The sequence below is a fragment of the Gekko japonicus genome, unplaced genomic scaffold (genome assembly GCF_001447785.1).
Source record: "Gekko japonicus isolate JY-2015 unplaced genomic scaffold, Gekko_japonicus_V1.1 scaffold887, whole genome shotgun sequence".
NCBI classification, from domain to species: domain Eukaryota; kingdom Metazoa; phylum Chordata; class Lepidosauria; order Squamata; family Gekkonidae; genus Gekko; species Gekko japonicus.
Genome location: NW_015167079.1, coordinates 159,866 through 175,267, shown reverse-complemented (window position 1 = coordinate 175,267; position 15,402 = coordinate 159,866). Strand labels below are relative to the sequence as shown.

General features: G+C 44.5%; 1 protein-coding gene across 1 annotated transcript in view; it reads right to left on the bottom strand.

Moving 5' to 3' along the window:
• WDR48 (WD repeat domain 48) overlaps nt 1–15,402 on the bottom strand; it is a 55,051-nt gene that overhangs the window by 9,955 nt on the left and 29,694 nt on the right. The window contains exons 6-17 of the mRNA XM_015412800.1: nt 11,940–12,080; nt 11,397–11,475; nt 10,099–10,181; nt 9,563–9,692; nt 8,453–8,541; nt 6,717–6,818; nt 5,904–6,128; nt 5,379–5,453; nt 3,683–3,785; nt 3,428–3,525; nt 1,715–1,822; nt 266–362 (exon numbers count right to left, since the gene is read on the bottom strand). Coding sequence (XP_015268286.1) covers nt 266–362; nt 1,715–1,822; nt 3,428–3,525; nt 3,683–3,785; nt 5,379–5,453; nt 5,904–6,128; nt 6,717–6,818; nt 8,453–8,541; nt 9,563–9,692; nt 10,099–10,181; nt 11,397–11,475; nt 11,940–12,080 — 1,330 coding nt within the window. The remainder of the gene's footprint in view (nt 1–265; nt 363–1,714; nt 1,823–3,427; nt 3,526–3,682; nt 3,786–5,378; nt 5,454–5,903; nt 6,129–6,716; nt 6,819–8,452; nt 8,542–9,562; nt 9,693–10,098; nt 10,182–11,396; nt 11,476–11,939; nt 12,081–15,402) is intronic.

Sequence of the window (15,402 nt, the reverse complement as noted above, 5' to 3'; positions counted from 1 at the left end):
GTGTATGGCAACTTCATGTGTCCTCTGAAATGTAGTTTGTGAAAGGCCTGGACCAAGTTCAGTTGCTGGGCAATTTGTATCCAGAAACAGTTACACTCCTGAACAAAACTGTGGTTGGGGGTGAACTTTTCTGGAGAATTGTCATCTTAAACTCATAAAAGAATCAGTAAAGAAGGGAGTAATATCTCTACCTCCCAGGATTTTATTAATGTAAGCAAGAGGATTCTTGCAGCTTTATGAAGTAAAGATATCAGTGAACACTCACATTTCGGATCCGATCCATCTGGACTGCTAAACCCCGCGTCTTTTGCCGAGACCCAAGCTGCAAAGCAGTCGCTCTCGTCTAAGGTAATTGTCAACATCTGTCGAAAGAAGATCGTTGGGAGAAAGGCAGCGTAAAGATTATGCTCAGAGCAGAACCTCAACACTTCTCTTTGCTTCCAGTGCCACAAAGCTCCGACAAAGCACACCGGTACAAAAGGCTTAGATGAAGAGGACAGCCCCTGTCATTCCATCACTGTATCTAGTACCTGCGCACTAGTTTTCACAGGTGTACATCAGTGTTCCCTCTAAGCTGAGTTAGTGTGAGCTAGCTCACAGTTTCTTACCTTCCGGCTCACACATTTTTGTCTTAGCTCAGGAAGGAGGGCTCCAGAGCAAAGTAATTCATGCAGTCGCCAAATCGCTCGCTCGCAACTTTAATGCCAGTCGCTCACAAAGTAGAATTTTTGCTCACAAGACTCCACAGCTTGGAGGGAGCACTGGTGTACATTAAGGATCCTGTACAGCCTGGTTATGTTTCCAGAACCGTTAAGTATTTGTCAGCACCCTGATTCAACAAATTCTCAACCGCAAGGAAGAGTGTCTTCAGTTTAAGACATACCGCCAGAACATCTTCAAGTCCAGACTTATTTGACCAACTCAAAAGAATGAGGCTTGATTTCAGACCCCTGTGTGCTGTTTCTTCTCCTCTGCAGCTTTACTTTCAAATCTCTATTTAGCACAAACCGTGGTTTGCTGTGCCATGTGAACCAAAACAAGGATACCGTGGACAATAACGAAAATCAATTCACAAAATATATCAATTCACAATATATACATATATTGGAAAGTGCAAAACATATGAAGTCCAATAAAGTCACAATTTCAACATTCAAAATGCATATTGCATACAAAAGTCCAAGAAAAGCATTTTGAATGTTGAAATTATTACTTTCTCGTACTTTATTGGACTTTATATGTTTTGCACTTTCCAATGTACATTTTGTGAATTGATATATTTGGTTGCGGACAGCAACGGCATCCGGGCCAGTAATCTGGAATTGGGACAAATAATATTATAAGAAAACCACAATAATATTATAAGAAAATATAATTCTGTATTGTAATTTTTATTAAGTTACATATTGAATTTTAATGTTTCTGTATATTTTATGGCATCATGCCTTGTACACCACCCAGAGCCCAGCATAAGCTGGGATAGGGATAATAATAATAATAATAATAATAATAATAATAATAATAATAATATATTTTCAATTCTGTAAAAATGGCATTGGAACCATTTTCATAGGAGTTGGGATTTTGTTTTCAGATGTGTTTCATTTCGGGGTCTCATCCCTGATATCATACTGGTAAAACTGCTTTTCCCCAAATGAGGGAGAGTTTAACTACCCATAACCGCCCATTACAGAAAATTTAAGAAATGCCTTACCCCAGTTTTTAGGTCTACGGAAAACCAGTTTGGCACATACACCATTTTGAACCTTTTTTTAATCTCTTCTTCAAAGTCCACTTTCCCAAGGTCTTCTACTTTGCACGCCTGTGTATGAGAATGGGAAATATACAGCTGTTACAGTAGATTTAGAACAGATAAAAGGAAGTACTTCTTCATCCAGAGAGTCATCAACACGAGTAATTCACTGCTGCAGGAAGTGGAGACAGCTACATAGACAGCTTCAGTAAGGAATTGGATAAAAACATACAGAGCACAGGTCTATTGGGGGCTATTAGCCATAAAATACAGGCAGAACACTCTGTCTGGGGCAGTGATGCTCTGTATTCTTGGTGCTTGGGGGGCAACTGTGAGAGGGCTTCTGGCATTGTGGCCCCACTGGTGGACCTCCTGATGGCAAATGGATACTGGCCACTGTGTGACACAGAGTGTGGGACTGGATGGGCCACTGGTCTGATCCAGCACAGCTTTCCTTATGTTCTAATATTCTCTTAGCCACAAGGTGTTGATGGAACACTATGTCTGGGGCAGTGATGCTCTGTATTCTTGGTGCTGGGAGGGGGCAACAGTCAGAGTGCTTCTGAAATTCTGGCCCCACTGGTGGACCTCCTGATGGCACCTGGGTGTGACACAGAATGTTGGACCGGATGGGCCATCGGCCTGATCCAGCATGGCTTTCTTATGTTATTCTGTACAGAAATGCCATCAATAGTTGTCACGTGTAATTTTGGATACTCTTGTGCTTGCTGTCACTCAAACTAAATACCCCACTGAACCTTCAGAGAGGCTGCTTAAAATGTGCGCTGACAGTATAGTCATTTTTCGTAGTAACTCATCAAATCCATTAACGTGATGCAAAGCTTTCTCATTCATCTATGCATCTAAATGTATATGTATATAGGCTAGAAAGATGCTTGCTAAATGAATGAATTAAATCTCAACGCTATACACTCTGACAAAGTTGTAAACGAAGCGAGACCTGATAGGCATGGTCCGTTAGTGTTAATGGCGTTATCATGAATGATTTTTGAGAAGACTGAATTACTCCAAGTAAATGGAATATTGGATAAGAACCTAATAGTTTGTGACTAATTTCCTTGGCATAATATATCACAGTTGTTCAACACAGAGGTAATGGGAAACTACCTTCCCGTGGTCTCTTGCCTTGAAGGAGGAGGCAACCTGGTCTCTCCTCAGAAGCTAAGCAGGGTCAGCCCTGGTTAGTAAATGGATGGGGGAACACCCAGGAAGTCCAGGGTTGCTAAGCAGAGGCAGCCAATGGCAAACCACCTGTGAATGTCTCTTGCTTTGAAAACCCCATGGGGGTCGACACAAGGTGGCTGCAACTTGACGGCGCCTTCCGCCACCACTTCCGGGAATTAGATAAGCATATGGAGCAGAGGTCCATCAGTGGCTATTAGCCACAAGGTATAGATAGGGACTCTGGGGCAAGTGATGCTCTGTCTTCTTGGTGCTTGGGGGGGGGGGTCAACAGTGGGAGGGCTTCTAGTGTCCTGGCCCCACTGGTGGGCCTCCTGATGGCACTGGTATTTCTGGCCACTGTGTGACCCAGAGTGTTGGACTGGATGGGCCTTTGGCCTGATCCAACATTGGCGTCTCTTATGTTCTTACTGCGCAAAGCGGGCAGCCAGGGCACAACCCACCCAACGGCGCATCCATCACCCCACTCACCTTTAACACATCCCAGTACGCCACGTTGTTGTTTGTATCTTTGGTTAATATGTGTCTCTTGTCGTTGAGAATGTGGCACTGGATAATACTAGCACCCCCTAGGAAGAGGGGTGGAGGGGGGGAAAAAAGAAGAAAATCAGAGGCTTTGCTGTAGGCGACACACTGCTCATCCATCAAAGACTACGTGGAGACGAAGTTTAGCTCTTGTGTTGTTTGTCTGTAGACTGCAGTAATATGCTCCAATATCATTTTTACCTTTAATAACTTGGTCAGGCTGTGTGCAAAGGGGTGTAATTGGATTAGTGCAGTCGTTGTCGTAGTCCCCCGAAGCCCTGAAGTTGTGAATTCCCTTCAAAGTCTGAGAGGAAGAAATGCGACAGGAACAGGGTTAGAGGCTGCTGTGACCCACCTCATTCTCCTTTGCCTCTTCCTTCCTCTTCCCTTTGTGCCTCAGAGCCCAGACCAAAGCACACGGCATCTTGGTTTCTTATAAAGGGCCATCCAAGAGCATGCTGCAAGTTCAAGAGGAGCTGCGGGGCAGGAGCAAGCCTGAATGCCAGACCTGCCCCAGGAAGACAGGACTTTCTTTTCGCCAAGTATTCCTAATAGATCAGGGCCAAACTAAGCCCACAGTGAGGGAGATCCACGATCAGGCTCCCCAATGGGAAGAATCATAGAATCGTAGAGTTGGAAGGGACCTCCAGGGTCATCTAGTCCAACCCCCTATACAATGCAGGAAACTCACAGATACCTCCCTCCCACACACACAGCCAATGACCCCTGCTCCATGCCCAGAAGATGGCAAAAAACCCCTCCAAGATCCCCAGCCAAAGTGGCCTGGAGAAAATTGCTGCCAGACCCCAAAGTGGCGATCGGCATTTTCCCGGGCGTGTAAGAAAGGGCCACAAGAACTAAGCAAACCTTCCCGCCCTCCCTTCTCACAATCTGCCTAAGGTCACAGAATCCGCATTGCTGTCAGATGGCCATCTAGTCTCTGCTTGAAAACCTCCAAAGAAGGAGAGCCCACCACCTCCCGAGGAAGCCTGTTCCACTGAGGACCGCTCTAAGTGCCAAGAAGTTCCTTTTAATGTTTAGCCGAAAACTCTTGATTTAATTTCAACCCACTGGGTCTGGTCCAACCTTCTGGGGCAACAGAAAACAGCTCTGCTCCATCCTCTAGATGGCAGCCCTTCAAGTACTTGAAGATGGTTATCATATCCCCCCTCAGTTGTCTCCTCTCCAGGCTAAACATACCCAACTCCTTCAGCCTTTCCTCATAGGATTTGGTGTCCAGACCCCTCAACCATCTTTGTTGACCTCTTCTGGACACATTCCAGCTTGTCCATATCTTTCTTGAATTGTGGTGCCCCAAATGGAACATAATATTCTAGGTGAGGTCTAACCAGAGCATTTAAGGATATTTAAGGTCAAAGCAGCTGAAGGGGTGGAGTGAACTGGGGCAGGGAAGGATACTAATGCTTCCCTTCTGTGCCAGGTTCTGGTTAAAATCTCTCATGCACACTCACACCACCAGTGGTGGCGGGGGTCCCCCACTGCCAGGGCCTATTCCCCAGCCACCTATCTGCTGGCTGGCAGGGAGACATACCTGGAGAAAGAGAAAGACCCAGGCTTCCTCGCCAGCATTGCACAGGAAGTGATGTCATAACACGAGTGGATGTCCAGGTGACGCTCTAGTATTTGGGGGAAAACTCTGTGTTGGAAGCTGATTTTACCCATAGATTTTTTGCCCAAATACCAGAACGTCACCTGGATGCTGCTGGTGTGATGTCACTTCCTGTGCGATGCCAGCAATGAGGCCTATGTTCTGGGGCAAAGAAGCAAAGAAAAGCGGTATCATGTCATGTCAGGACAGTGCAACACCTTTGAAGACTGGCCAAACAACTGCCAGGAACAACAGCCGTGTGATGTACAAGGTTAAAGCAATTCTTACCCATTTGTTCACAGACGATTTAGTCGTGGCTACCCAAAGCGCTGGAGGAGGATCTGCTGATCGATCGAGTTCCATCTGATTAGGAGGTTCAAACAGGAGAACAATGTTGATCAGGCACAGGACTACGTTACGAGCCAGTGAAGAGCACTGGTTAAAGCAAAAAAGTGACTATTCCCATAACATTTGTCCCCCGTTGTAAAAGGACTGAGTCGTAAATATTTGAAGCGCTTGAAGTGAACAACCACTGGATTATCAGATTTCTGAGAGAGAACTGTGACTATCCCAAGACCACCCAACAGACTTCATGTGGAGGAGTGGGGAATCAAACCCGGTTCATTGCTCTTAACCACTACACCAAACTGGCTCTTAATAGCGAAGCAGATGTTTTACTACACATACTCTGCAAACCTAACCCCTCTTAACTGTATTACTGTACTTTCAGAATGGTCATCCAGGGCAACTGACAGAAGCAAGGGAGAGGGAAAGAAAACGACCCAAGATATATAGCCAGGGTAAGCCTGCTACCTTAAGAACTGGTGCCTTTTCTTCACAGATCAGCACCCGGATATCAGGATTCCGTAGATCTGTACAATATATCTTTCTGTCTCTCCCACCCGAATAAACGTGAGTGAAGGCTTCGTTGACCTGCAGGGCCCACACCCCTTCGTCGTGGACTCTGTAGGTAGCGATGCACCTCTGCTGACCGAGAGACCAGAGTCTGATGGTCCCGTCAGAGCTGCCGGAAAGACACTGTAACAGAAGCGGTAGATGCACTTAACACCATAATAAATGTATATCCAACAGAGCTAAGTGAATGTACAACTATAAAGTTATTGCAGACATCTTTCTTCACCAATATTCTCCCAGTTATTCAATTCACATCACCAAGGAGGGGCCATGGCTCAGTAGCAGAGCATCTGCTGGGCATGTAGAAGGTCCCGGGTTCAATCTCCAACATCTTCAGTTAAAAGGATCGGGTTGTAGATGATGTGACAGACTTCTTACCCAAGACCCTAGGAAGCCACTGCCAGTCTGAGTAGACAATACTGACTGATGGATCGACAGTCTGATTTGGTAGAAGGCAGCTTCCTGCATTCACTTTTTACGCTTTACAAGTCATTTAAGATACTAGTTTATTGTAGAGACCCAGTACACAAGATGGGAAAATACGGTTATTGCTGTGCTTATTTTAACCTTGGAAGTCTATTTTAATTTTTTTTTTTGAAAGATTCAGAAATAAATATTTTGGAGTGAGAAGTTCAGAGGACAATACTCCCTCAGGACAGAGCGGATGTGCAACTAGTCAGACTTTGTAGAAATGCAGTGTCAAAGGCATACCTGTGTGCCGTCTCTATTCAACAGCAAAGCTTTAACGTTGTCTGTGTGCCCTTTAAGTTTCATTAGCTTTGCACAGGTTCTGGGATCCCAAACCCTTAAAACCTGTAGAGAGGGGGAAAAAAATCTCCTGGAACCAATCTCACTTTGGAAACAAAGGTTATCTTGAAGCTATTTCCCTGAAGAAATCCATTTGTAAGCCCTTCAATCTATCCTCATTTAAGACTTCTTGGCTGACACAACACATTATTCATTGGTGTAGAAGCAGCGTTGGTAAACTAAGGAAGGGGTGCCCGGGGGTAGGACTATTCAGGCACTTCCAGAACACCTCCTTTTTTAATGGTGCCAGGGGTGCCAGCAGGAGGAGCCAGTGAGCTCTGAACTGTTTCTAAGCAATGCCATCCCACATGATGCACAAGTTCACCCCACTCAACATTGGTGGACATCTTCTGGGGTCAGTGGAGAAACTGACGGCACCAACACGAAGTAAGCACACGCATGGAAGGAAAATTAAAAGTCTACTGTGGTGACATTTCTGTCCCTCAGCTCCTTCTACCTCTGTGGTAGGCTTTCCAGCAGAAGGGAATCAAGTGGAGATACAGCAGCATTGGTATATGGCAGTGGTGGCGAACCTATGGCACGGGTGCCAGAGGTGGCACTCAGAGCCCTCTCTGTGAGCACGTGTGCCATCGCCCCAGCCAGGCCCAGACCATCATTAAAGTGTCGAATTCTCTGCCAAATAATTTTAAGTAAATGAAAGCATTTGGGATTGCTTTCCTTACTGTGTTTGGATCATCTTAAGTTAATGTATGAGTTATTTTTCCTAAAGTAAAACCTCAGTATTCAGGTTAAATTGCCGTGTTGGCACTTTGCGATAAATAAGTGGGTTTTGGGTCGCAGTTTGGGCACTCGGTCTCTAAAAGGTTTGCCATCACTGGTATATGGGGTACCCTGTTCCAGCAGCTTAGAAGGACGTAGCGACAATACAAAACCTCTGCAGTCCCAGCAGGAAACTCTTTGGATGAGAACAAACGGAAGCTCTCTAAATTGTAGGAGGGCTTAGCTCAGACAAGCCCAAGCTCATCAGAGCTCATAAGCTAATTAGGGTGCCCCCCCCCATTAGTACTTGGATGGGACACCACTGAGGAACTCCAGGGTTGCTCTGCAGAGGCGAGTGATAGCAAACCTCCTCTGTCTGCTTCTTGCCTTGAAAACACCATTAGGGGTTGCCGTAAGTCAGCTGCTGCTTTATAAAGGTAAAGTAAAGGTTTCCCTTGCTCGAAAGCTAGTTGAATCCAACTCTAGGGGGCGGTGCCCATCTCCATTTCCAAGCCGAAGAGCCAGCGCTGTCCAAAGACGTTTCCGTGGTCATGTGGCCAGCATGACTAAACACCGAGGCGCACGGAACGCTGTTACCTTCCCACCAAAGCAGTACCTATTTATCTACTTGCAACTTCTTGCTTTCGAACTGCTAGGTTGGCAGGAACTCGGGCCAGAGATGGGAACTCACTCCGTCACATGGCACTCGGGTCTTGAACTGCCAAACTACAGACCTTCCGGTCTGCAGCGCAATGTCTTAACCTCTGAGCCATTAAGGTAGCTGAGACAGGAATTTTCCAGGCCGATATTCCAGTTTGTACAAAAACACACTATAAATATCTTCCAAATGAATTCCCACCGACAATCGTTTCGGCACGGCTTGGGGTTTTTTTTTGGGGGGGGGGAAGAGTCTCATTTACCTTTTCAGTGGACCCTGATACGATTACTGTTCCCATCTGATTCATGGCAAGGCTGTAGATAGAATCTTTGTTCCCGCTGAGAGACGAAGCTATTGCAAACAAAGACAACTACGTTTTCAAACCGCTTCAAAGTAAGTAAGTGAAATAACAGATTCGGCAACGGCCACTGAGGATACGACAACTGCCTTCAATGAGATTTGAGTCAATTAGAAATTTATGGAAGAAAGAAAGGAAAGATTCTCCAAGCTACAATGAATTATGTCGTCTGTTATCACGCTGTGGTTCAACATGCCTCACTGGCCGTTACTAGCCGTTATCCTCAACACGGTAGAAGCTACTGTCCAGGGAATGCAGATAAATTTTCAATAGAACTCCAGTCCACCAATACAAGCATTTATCGGGTTAAATATACTGTCTAAACATGCAGGTAGTGCTGAAGTTTGGGCTGGAAGCTAAGGCTAGAAACATGCAACTTCCATCAGGTGGCATTCTTAGTTTACCAGTACTTCCTGTCCTAAGTAAAAGATTGCATTGGAAAAAAGTCTTACCCCCCTCGATGGATTTAGGATTTACCAAACTCCATGAGGACAATGTTTCTGACCCAGTTCATAGGATACAAATACCCTGCCCTTGCATTTTTCTTGGTTCAAAAACATCTTATTGCACTTCATTGCCTGCCAGTTCCAAAACTGCCCTAGTACTTAAAAAAAATCTTTGTTACAGTTATAAGAACGCAAGAACATAAGAGAAGCGCTGGATGAGGCCAGTGGCCCATCCAGTCCAACACTCTGTGTCACACAGTGGTCAAAATCCAGGGGCCATCAGGAGGTCCACCAGCGGGGCCAGAACTCCAGAAGCCCTCCCACTGCTGCCCCCCAAGCACCAAGAAGACAGAGCATTACTGCCCCAGTCATACCTCTCTTTGTTTTATCAGGGCACTACAACTGCTAAGTAACAGTCACATTATCTCAGCAGTTTGGCCTGCCGCCCAGCTGATTAGCAGACAGAAAGGAAGATGGGAAAACTGATAGGCTGCAAGGGGTATTTTCCTGCCCAGCCCCCAAAATATCTTGCAGATTATCAAGCGCTTCACTCTCCCTGGATACTTACTTGTGACAGTGTTATTTGAGGCAGTCAGTGCTGTTAACGTATTTACATCCCAGAGGAATATCTGTCTGTCCAGCCCAGCCGACGCAACCAGTTCCTTATCTTTTGCGTATGCCAAGGCTTTCACATAATCCTAAAGTAAAGCATGCAGACCAATGTGACAACATAGAACTAAGAAGCAGGATATACACAATTCTGTAAAGTATTTGGCAGTTCCAATTAAATAACTAGGAACTTAGGCAGATCGTGAAAGGGAGGGCAGGAAGGGATGAGCCAGTGCTCAGCTCTTGTGGCCCTTTCTTATATGCCAGGGTAACGCTGACTGCCACTTTGGGGCCAGGAAGGAATTCTCCTCCAGGCCATAGGTTTTTTGCCTTCCTCTGGCACACAGCAAGAGGTCACTGAGGGACTGGGAAGGTAACTTTGAGTTTCCTGCGTTGTGCAAGGGTTGGATTAGATGGCCTTTGGGGTCCCTTCCAGCTCTATGTTTTTAACTGCAGTTTTTACTTAGAATAGCATTTTATATGATTTGTCATTACCTTATGCGTCCTTAGTGTGGACATGCAAAATCCCTTGTGTGCATTCCATACTTTAACAGTAGTATCGGAGGAAGCAGATATTACTATAAGGGAAAAGGTTGCGATAGGTTATTTTTCTGTAGTCAGAAGACATGGTTAATGTTTCTTTAGAAACTTAGAAGTCTTTATGAATGCTGTTCAATTGGAAATGATTGGTTACTGGTAAGTATTACCCTGGAAAGCGTGCAAAAAAGGTATAAGAACAAGAGGAATGAGACTGCTGTCCCACCTAAGCTTTTCTAACCGCTGCCTTGTGGGGACGGCACCCTCTGAAGGCATGCCCGGAGGTCAATGTCTGCACGGGGAGATAAGGGAAGCAGTGAGCAAAGTACCAGTAAACATCTGCTGAGATCACCGCGAGAAGAAACTTGGTTACGGCGGGATGGAGATAAGGAGGTGCGCTGTCTGCAGAGCACATTCCTGTTAGTTTAGTTCACTGTATGCTTGTAGCTTTGGATATACGTAGCAGGGGGGAGGGGAAAAGGGGGAAGCTAATAAAACACTGCTGAGCCAGTCCGGGTCAGACAGATTCTGCAGATCCGTGTCTTGTGTCGTTCTCGAACCCCGAACCTACACTGCCTGGTCCGCCTTTGCTTGTTCTCTATCCCACACAGATTCATCAGTTTTGGTCCCCACACTGGGAAAGCTAAAACCAGCTTGCCCCTGAACAGTGAATGAAAGTATTCAGGCTTATTGAGCTGGTGTGGGGTCATGGTGATCCATGTGCGGCTGACGACAGGAGATCCCCTGTCCGCTCAAGGGAAAATACATCCAGAAGTGCCTGGGAATGGGGCCTTCTCCGAAGTGGAACTTCAGCTTTGTTATCTCCATTTCTGGGAGCAGACCACTGCTTTATCGTGTCCAATGCCAGAGAAAAACATTTATGGGGTGAATTTCCCACGCATGATTTGTCTGACAGTGTCAGTTGGCTGTTACCTGCTCTTTTACACTGGAGTTTTAAAGAACTGGATCCTCTTACGCAGAAAGTCTCCCTTGAGACAGAAAATCTTAATGGTAAGGAGTGACTGGATCAAGTTGAGTGGAAAAGAGTCGTAGGATTCAACCCACAGTATCTTGCAAACTGCTCTCCGGACTCATGTGAAATAGCGGTCTATGTGTCTCCAGAAAAAGATGGGTGGTGTATTTTATGACATTAGTGTAAGATCTGCAAAGTGCTTCAAGAACCTAAGAAAATCGCTACATACTACATAGTCTCATAACAGCCCTCTCCCTCAAAAAAGGAAAAAAGAGGTACTTACAAGTCTTGCCATTACAACAGAGGACAATATCATTCACCCAGTCTGTATGATGTTCCATAGATGCTATATAAGGGTCTTGCTGAAATTAAAAATTGTATTATGAGATACTGTATCTGGTTTGTTGAGAAACCTCTTCAGATCATTTGTGACCTCTGACAATCTTGGCTGGGTTTCAGTACAATTACCCTGAACAACCAAAATGATTCCCTTAATCTCCCCAGCAAATTTAATAAAGAAGCCAGAATCTACCTCTTATTATACCATTATAATTACTGAAAAGCTATATGAACAAGCTGTGCTTAGTTTCATGCCCAGTTATGTAAATTACAGGGTGCAAATTATTCTAAGCTGTCTGTTTATTTCCATAGGCTTAAAATCATGGAAGAAGCCAAACTGAACTATACACATGACAGAAACCTCTGCAGAGGCTTCAAATGCAGTAAGAACATGATCTTCAAAACTTTCAGAGATTACACTGGCTGGTTGGACAGTCGCCAGCCTCCCAAGTACATAGTTTAGAAACAAACATTATGTCTGCGTCACCTTGTGCTGGTTGACACTCCATATCCTGATGATGGAGTCGCGGCCTGCTGTGAAGAGTCGGTTTAACGCGGGGTCCAGCTGCAGTGCATTTACGCCGTTCCGATTGTACTTCTCCACTTCATCTCTAATTACATAGGAGACCTAAAATGTGTTGACACATTTCCAGAGAAAGCATTAAGAATCTACTGATGAGAGCATTTCATTCCAGCCACTCGTTTTCAACAATGCTTCCATTATTATGTGTTTGTTTTTTTAAAAAAGAAGTCATGAACACCTTTAAGAGACATATGCATCACGTCCAATTAATACAATAATGGAGATGAGAGAGTAAAACCTGGGCATAGAATCACAAAAATACTTCTAGCAGAGGAAGGGAGGACTCTCACTTCCTTTGTTTCTAATATATTCAAACAGAATATTGTCTGATTTTTACAAAAAGGGGTGTGCCATGAAATGCAGATAGCAATTTCAAAAATACATATAACAATCCCTATTATCTACAGAAATGACAAAAATGAAGCAAGAGCTGCGATCATTTTGGTGGATACTGAACTGTGCACTCAGCACATTGCTTTGAGTGAACAAGTGTCATGTGCTACCACATGAACCGCTACCCTTTATGCAAGGGGAGGTCAAGGGATTGTTTACAAAAGCTGATCTAAAGATTAAATGATTTCTCTTTGGCTCAATTCATGCAGATGAACAGATTCACGGTGTAATCCTATATAGCGTTACTCCACTGGGCTTAGTCTGCAGTAAACCTGCATGGGATTGCCCTGTTGACAGTATTAAATTAAGAACTTTTGTTTGGTCTCATGCTACTATTGAGTGGTTGCAAACTACGAACTCCACCCAATTCTCCATTTACAAGAAATATAGTAGGGAACACAGGCAAGAACATACACATACAATACATTGCAGGGGACACCCAATTATCTTGTTTCCTAAGTTACTGTTTGTCCCTGCAAAACCAATATCAAAATCAAGCAAAGATGCTTGGGGTAAGAGCATGTTCTTCGACTTACTTCTCATAAAGGTACAGGATGTACACATGTATAAGGGTCCCCAGGATTAGCACAACTTTGCAAATGGTACTCCAGATCCCCTAGAAGTAAGTAGTTAAGCTTCTATCCTTTCGATAATTATTACAGAGAAGGAGGAAAAAGCAAATCTCAAGCCTATGTTTGCCTAAGCAACCATGTTTCAAAGCATAAAGCATGCTACTAGAAGGCCACGGATAAAATACTGGCTGGTTAGTTTAAGGCATGTTGTTGTTTCAATGCTGGTGATTTTATTGATTAATGGATTATTACATTATGTTTTAATTGTAAATCTGCATTAATTGCAGACCTATATATTAGTACCTGCCCTGAGCCTACATTATGGGGAGGGCGGGATATAAGTCAAATATAAATTAAAATAATATAAATTTAAAAAAATAGAATGTATGAAATTCACCTCTACCACCACCTACTACAGCATTGTTTACTCTGCCCCCCCCCCCCAGGTTGTTAGGTGACAATATGCCAATGAAGACTGTTGTTATTGGTGAAACATCTTGCATGAGTCTGGTCACAGGAATCCTAGACCCTTTGGCAGAATAGCACACGGGCTCGGCCAGCGAGCCACACCTTCCTTGCCCATTTCCTTCCTGCCCAGCCCTAAACCTGAATTTCCCCTTTGCCTTGTGATCTCCATTTCTTCACCGTCCATCATTGGTCAAGTTCCCTGCTCTTCAGGCTACGGCCTATGACATTCTCCTTCTTTTAGCTACCTTGCCTCTTGACCAGCTTCCACGACCCTCCTCTCCCTTGTCAGCTCCTCCTGATCTCAGGCTTCTTTAAAATACCAGTTCTCTAATTAGCCCCTCTTTGCACTCATTCACTATACTCTTGTCATCCAACACCCCTTTTTGAATACATATGAATCTTCATTATACTGAATTAGGCCACTGAAGTCTCCATCAAGGTCAGTACTTTCTACTCAAACTGGCAGCGGCTGTCCAGGATCTCAGGTGGAAGTCTTTCATATCACCTACCTACCTGGTCCTTTTAACTGGAAAAGCCGAGGATTGAACCTGGGACTTTCTGCATGCAAAGCAGAGGCTCTACCCCTAAGCCATGGCCCTTCCCCAGATATCTCTTTTTCAACCCATAGCCTAGTCTGCACCTTCTCTTTAGCCCCTCTTAGACAATGATTTCATTATCCCTCACAAGACCTTTCCTCAGGCTTCAGCCAACTCCTCTGGAAGAATTAATGTTATCAGAACACTAGATGTAATACGACTACCAACTGGTGCTAATCACAAAAAACAAATTATTTATTATTGTGAGATTTGTGCTGAAAATTGTATTGGGAACGGCCTCTGCCAATAACAACTGCTTGCGTACCTGCCTGACAATATCGCTAGCCACAGCAGGTAGCCAAGCAGAGAAGCTCCGGTACAGTTACGTGATTCAATGTTCTATTTTTCCATGGAAAAATTTCTGTCCCAGGAATCTAAATACAGCCTGCTTATCTACAATTGTCCAGGCTTGTTTTGCTGCAAATAACTGTTTGATGGGCTAAATGTGGGATGTGAAGCCCGGACAAACCCCAGTGCTTGCACATACTCTATTTGTCTTCCTTTTCTGCTAACGTTAGTTAACATTTTTCTAGTATCGTTTAAGTATTTAACTTTTAATTGGAAATTTCCTCCCAGAAAACCCACATCACTGCTTTGGTATGCTGACCCAACTTCTGCCAGGCATCAGGACATGCAGCCCTCGCTAACAAACGACACCTTAATGAGATTTTAAGAGTTAAACTGCTACCTACACAGTGGCCTTCTTGGATTCATGGAATATTTTGCCCATAGTGAAATCATAGGTGGTTGATCAACCAGCCCTAAGAAAGTCACCAACTAACCACTTGCTTTTGTTGCAACGTATTATCTCTAATTTCTGCACAGCACATAGAAAACGAAGGATGGTCTTGAACAACAAAAATGGGATGTCCATAGTGAGGTCTTCTTCCAGTAGTAATAGTGTACTGGTGCAGGATAATGGGATAATTGGGATTTCTTGGGATTACTGACAGCATGAACAGTCACACGGTGCTTCAAGACAGTGGGGGACAGACGGTCACTCAGGAACGATAAGTCACTCTCCAAGCAATTAAAAGTAGCTCGCCTCCATTTCTGGAGTCATCACTTTCTTACCCTTCTCTTTAAAGCTGACATGGCAACCTCTCACCTGTTTCTCCTGTGTGCAGAGGAGGAGGAACACAAACCTAGGACAGCACCAGGACCCTTTCCCATCTACCTCTCATCTTCCATATGTGCATATTTGCTCCGGACAGAGAAGCAGAATGCGACTGACTTTTCTCCTGGATTATACCTGTTTGCCTCTTGGAGGGGAAACACAGGTAACAACAGATTTTTTCCCATGCAGTTCTTGGGGTGATGGTTTTACTTTGGGAAAGA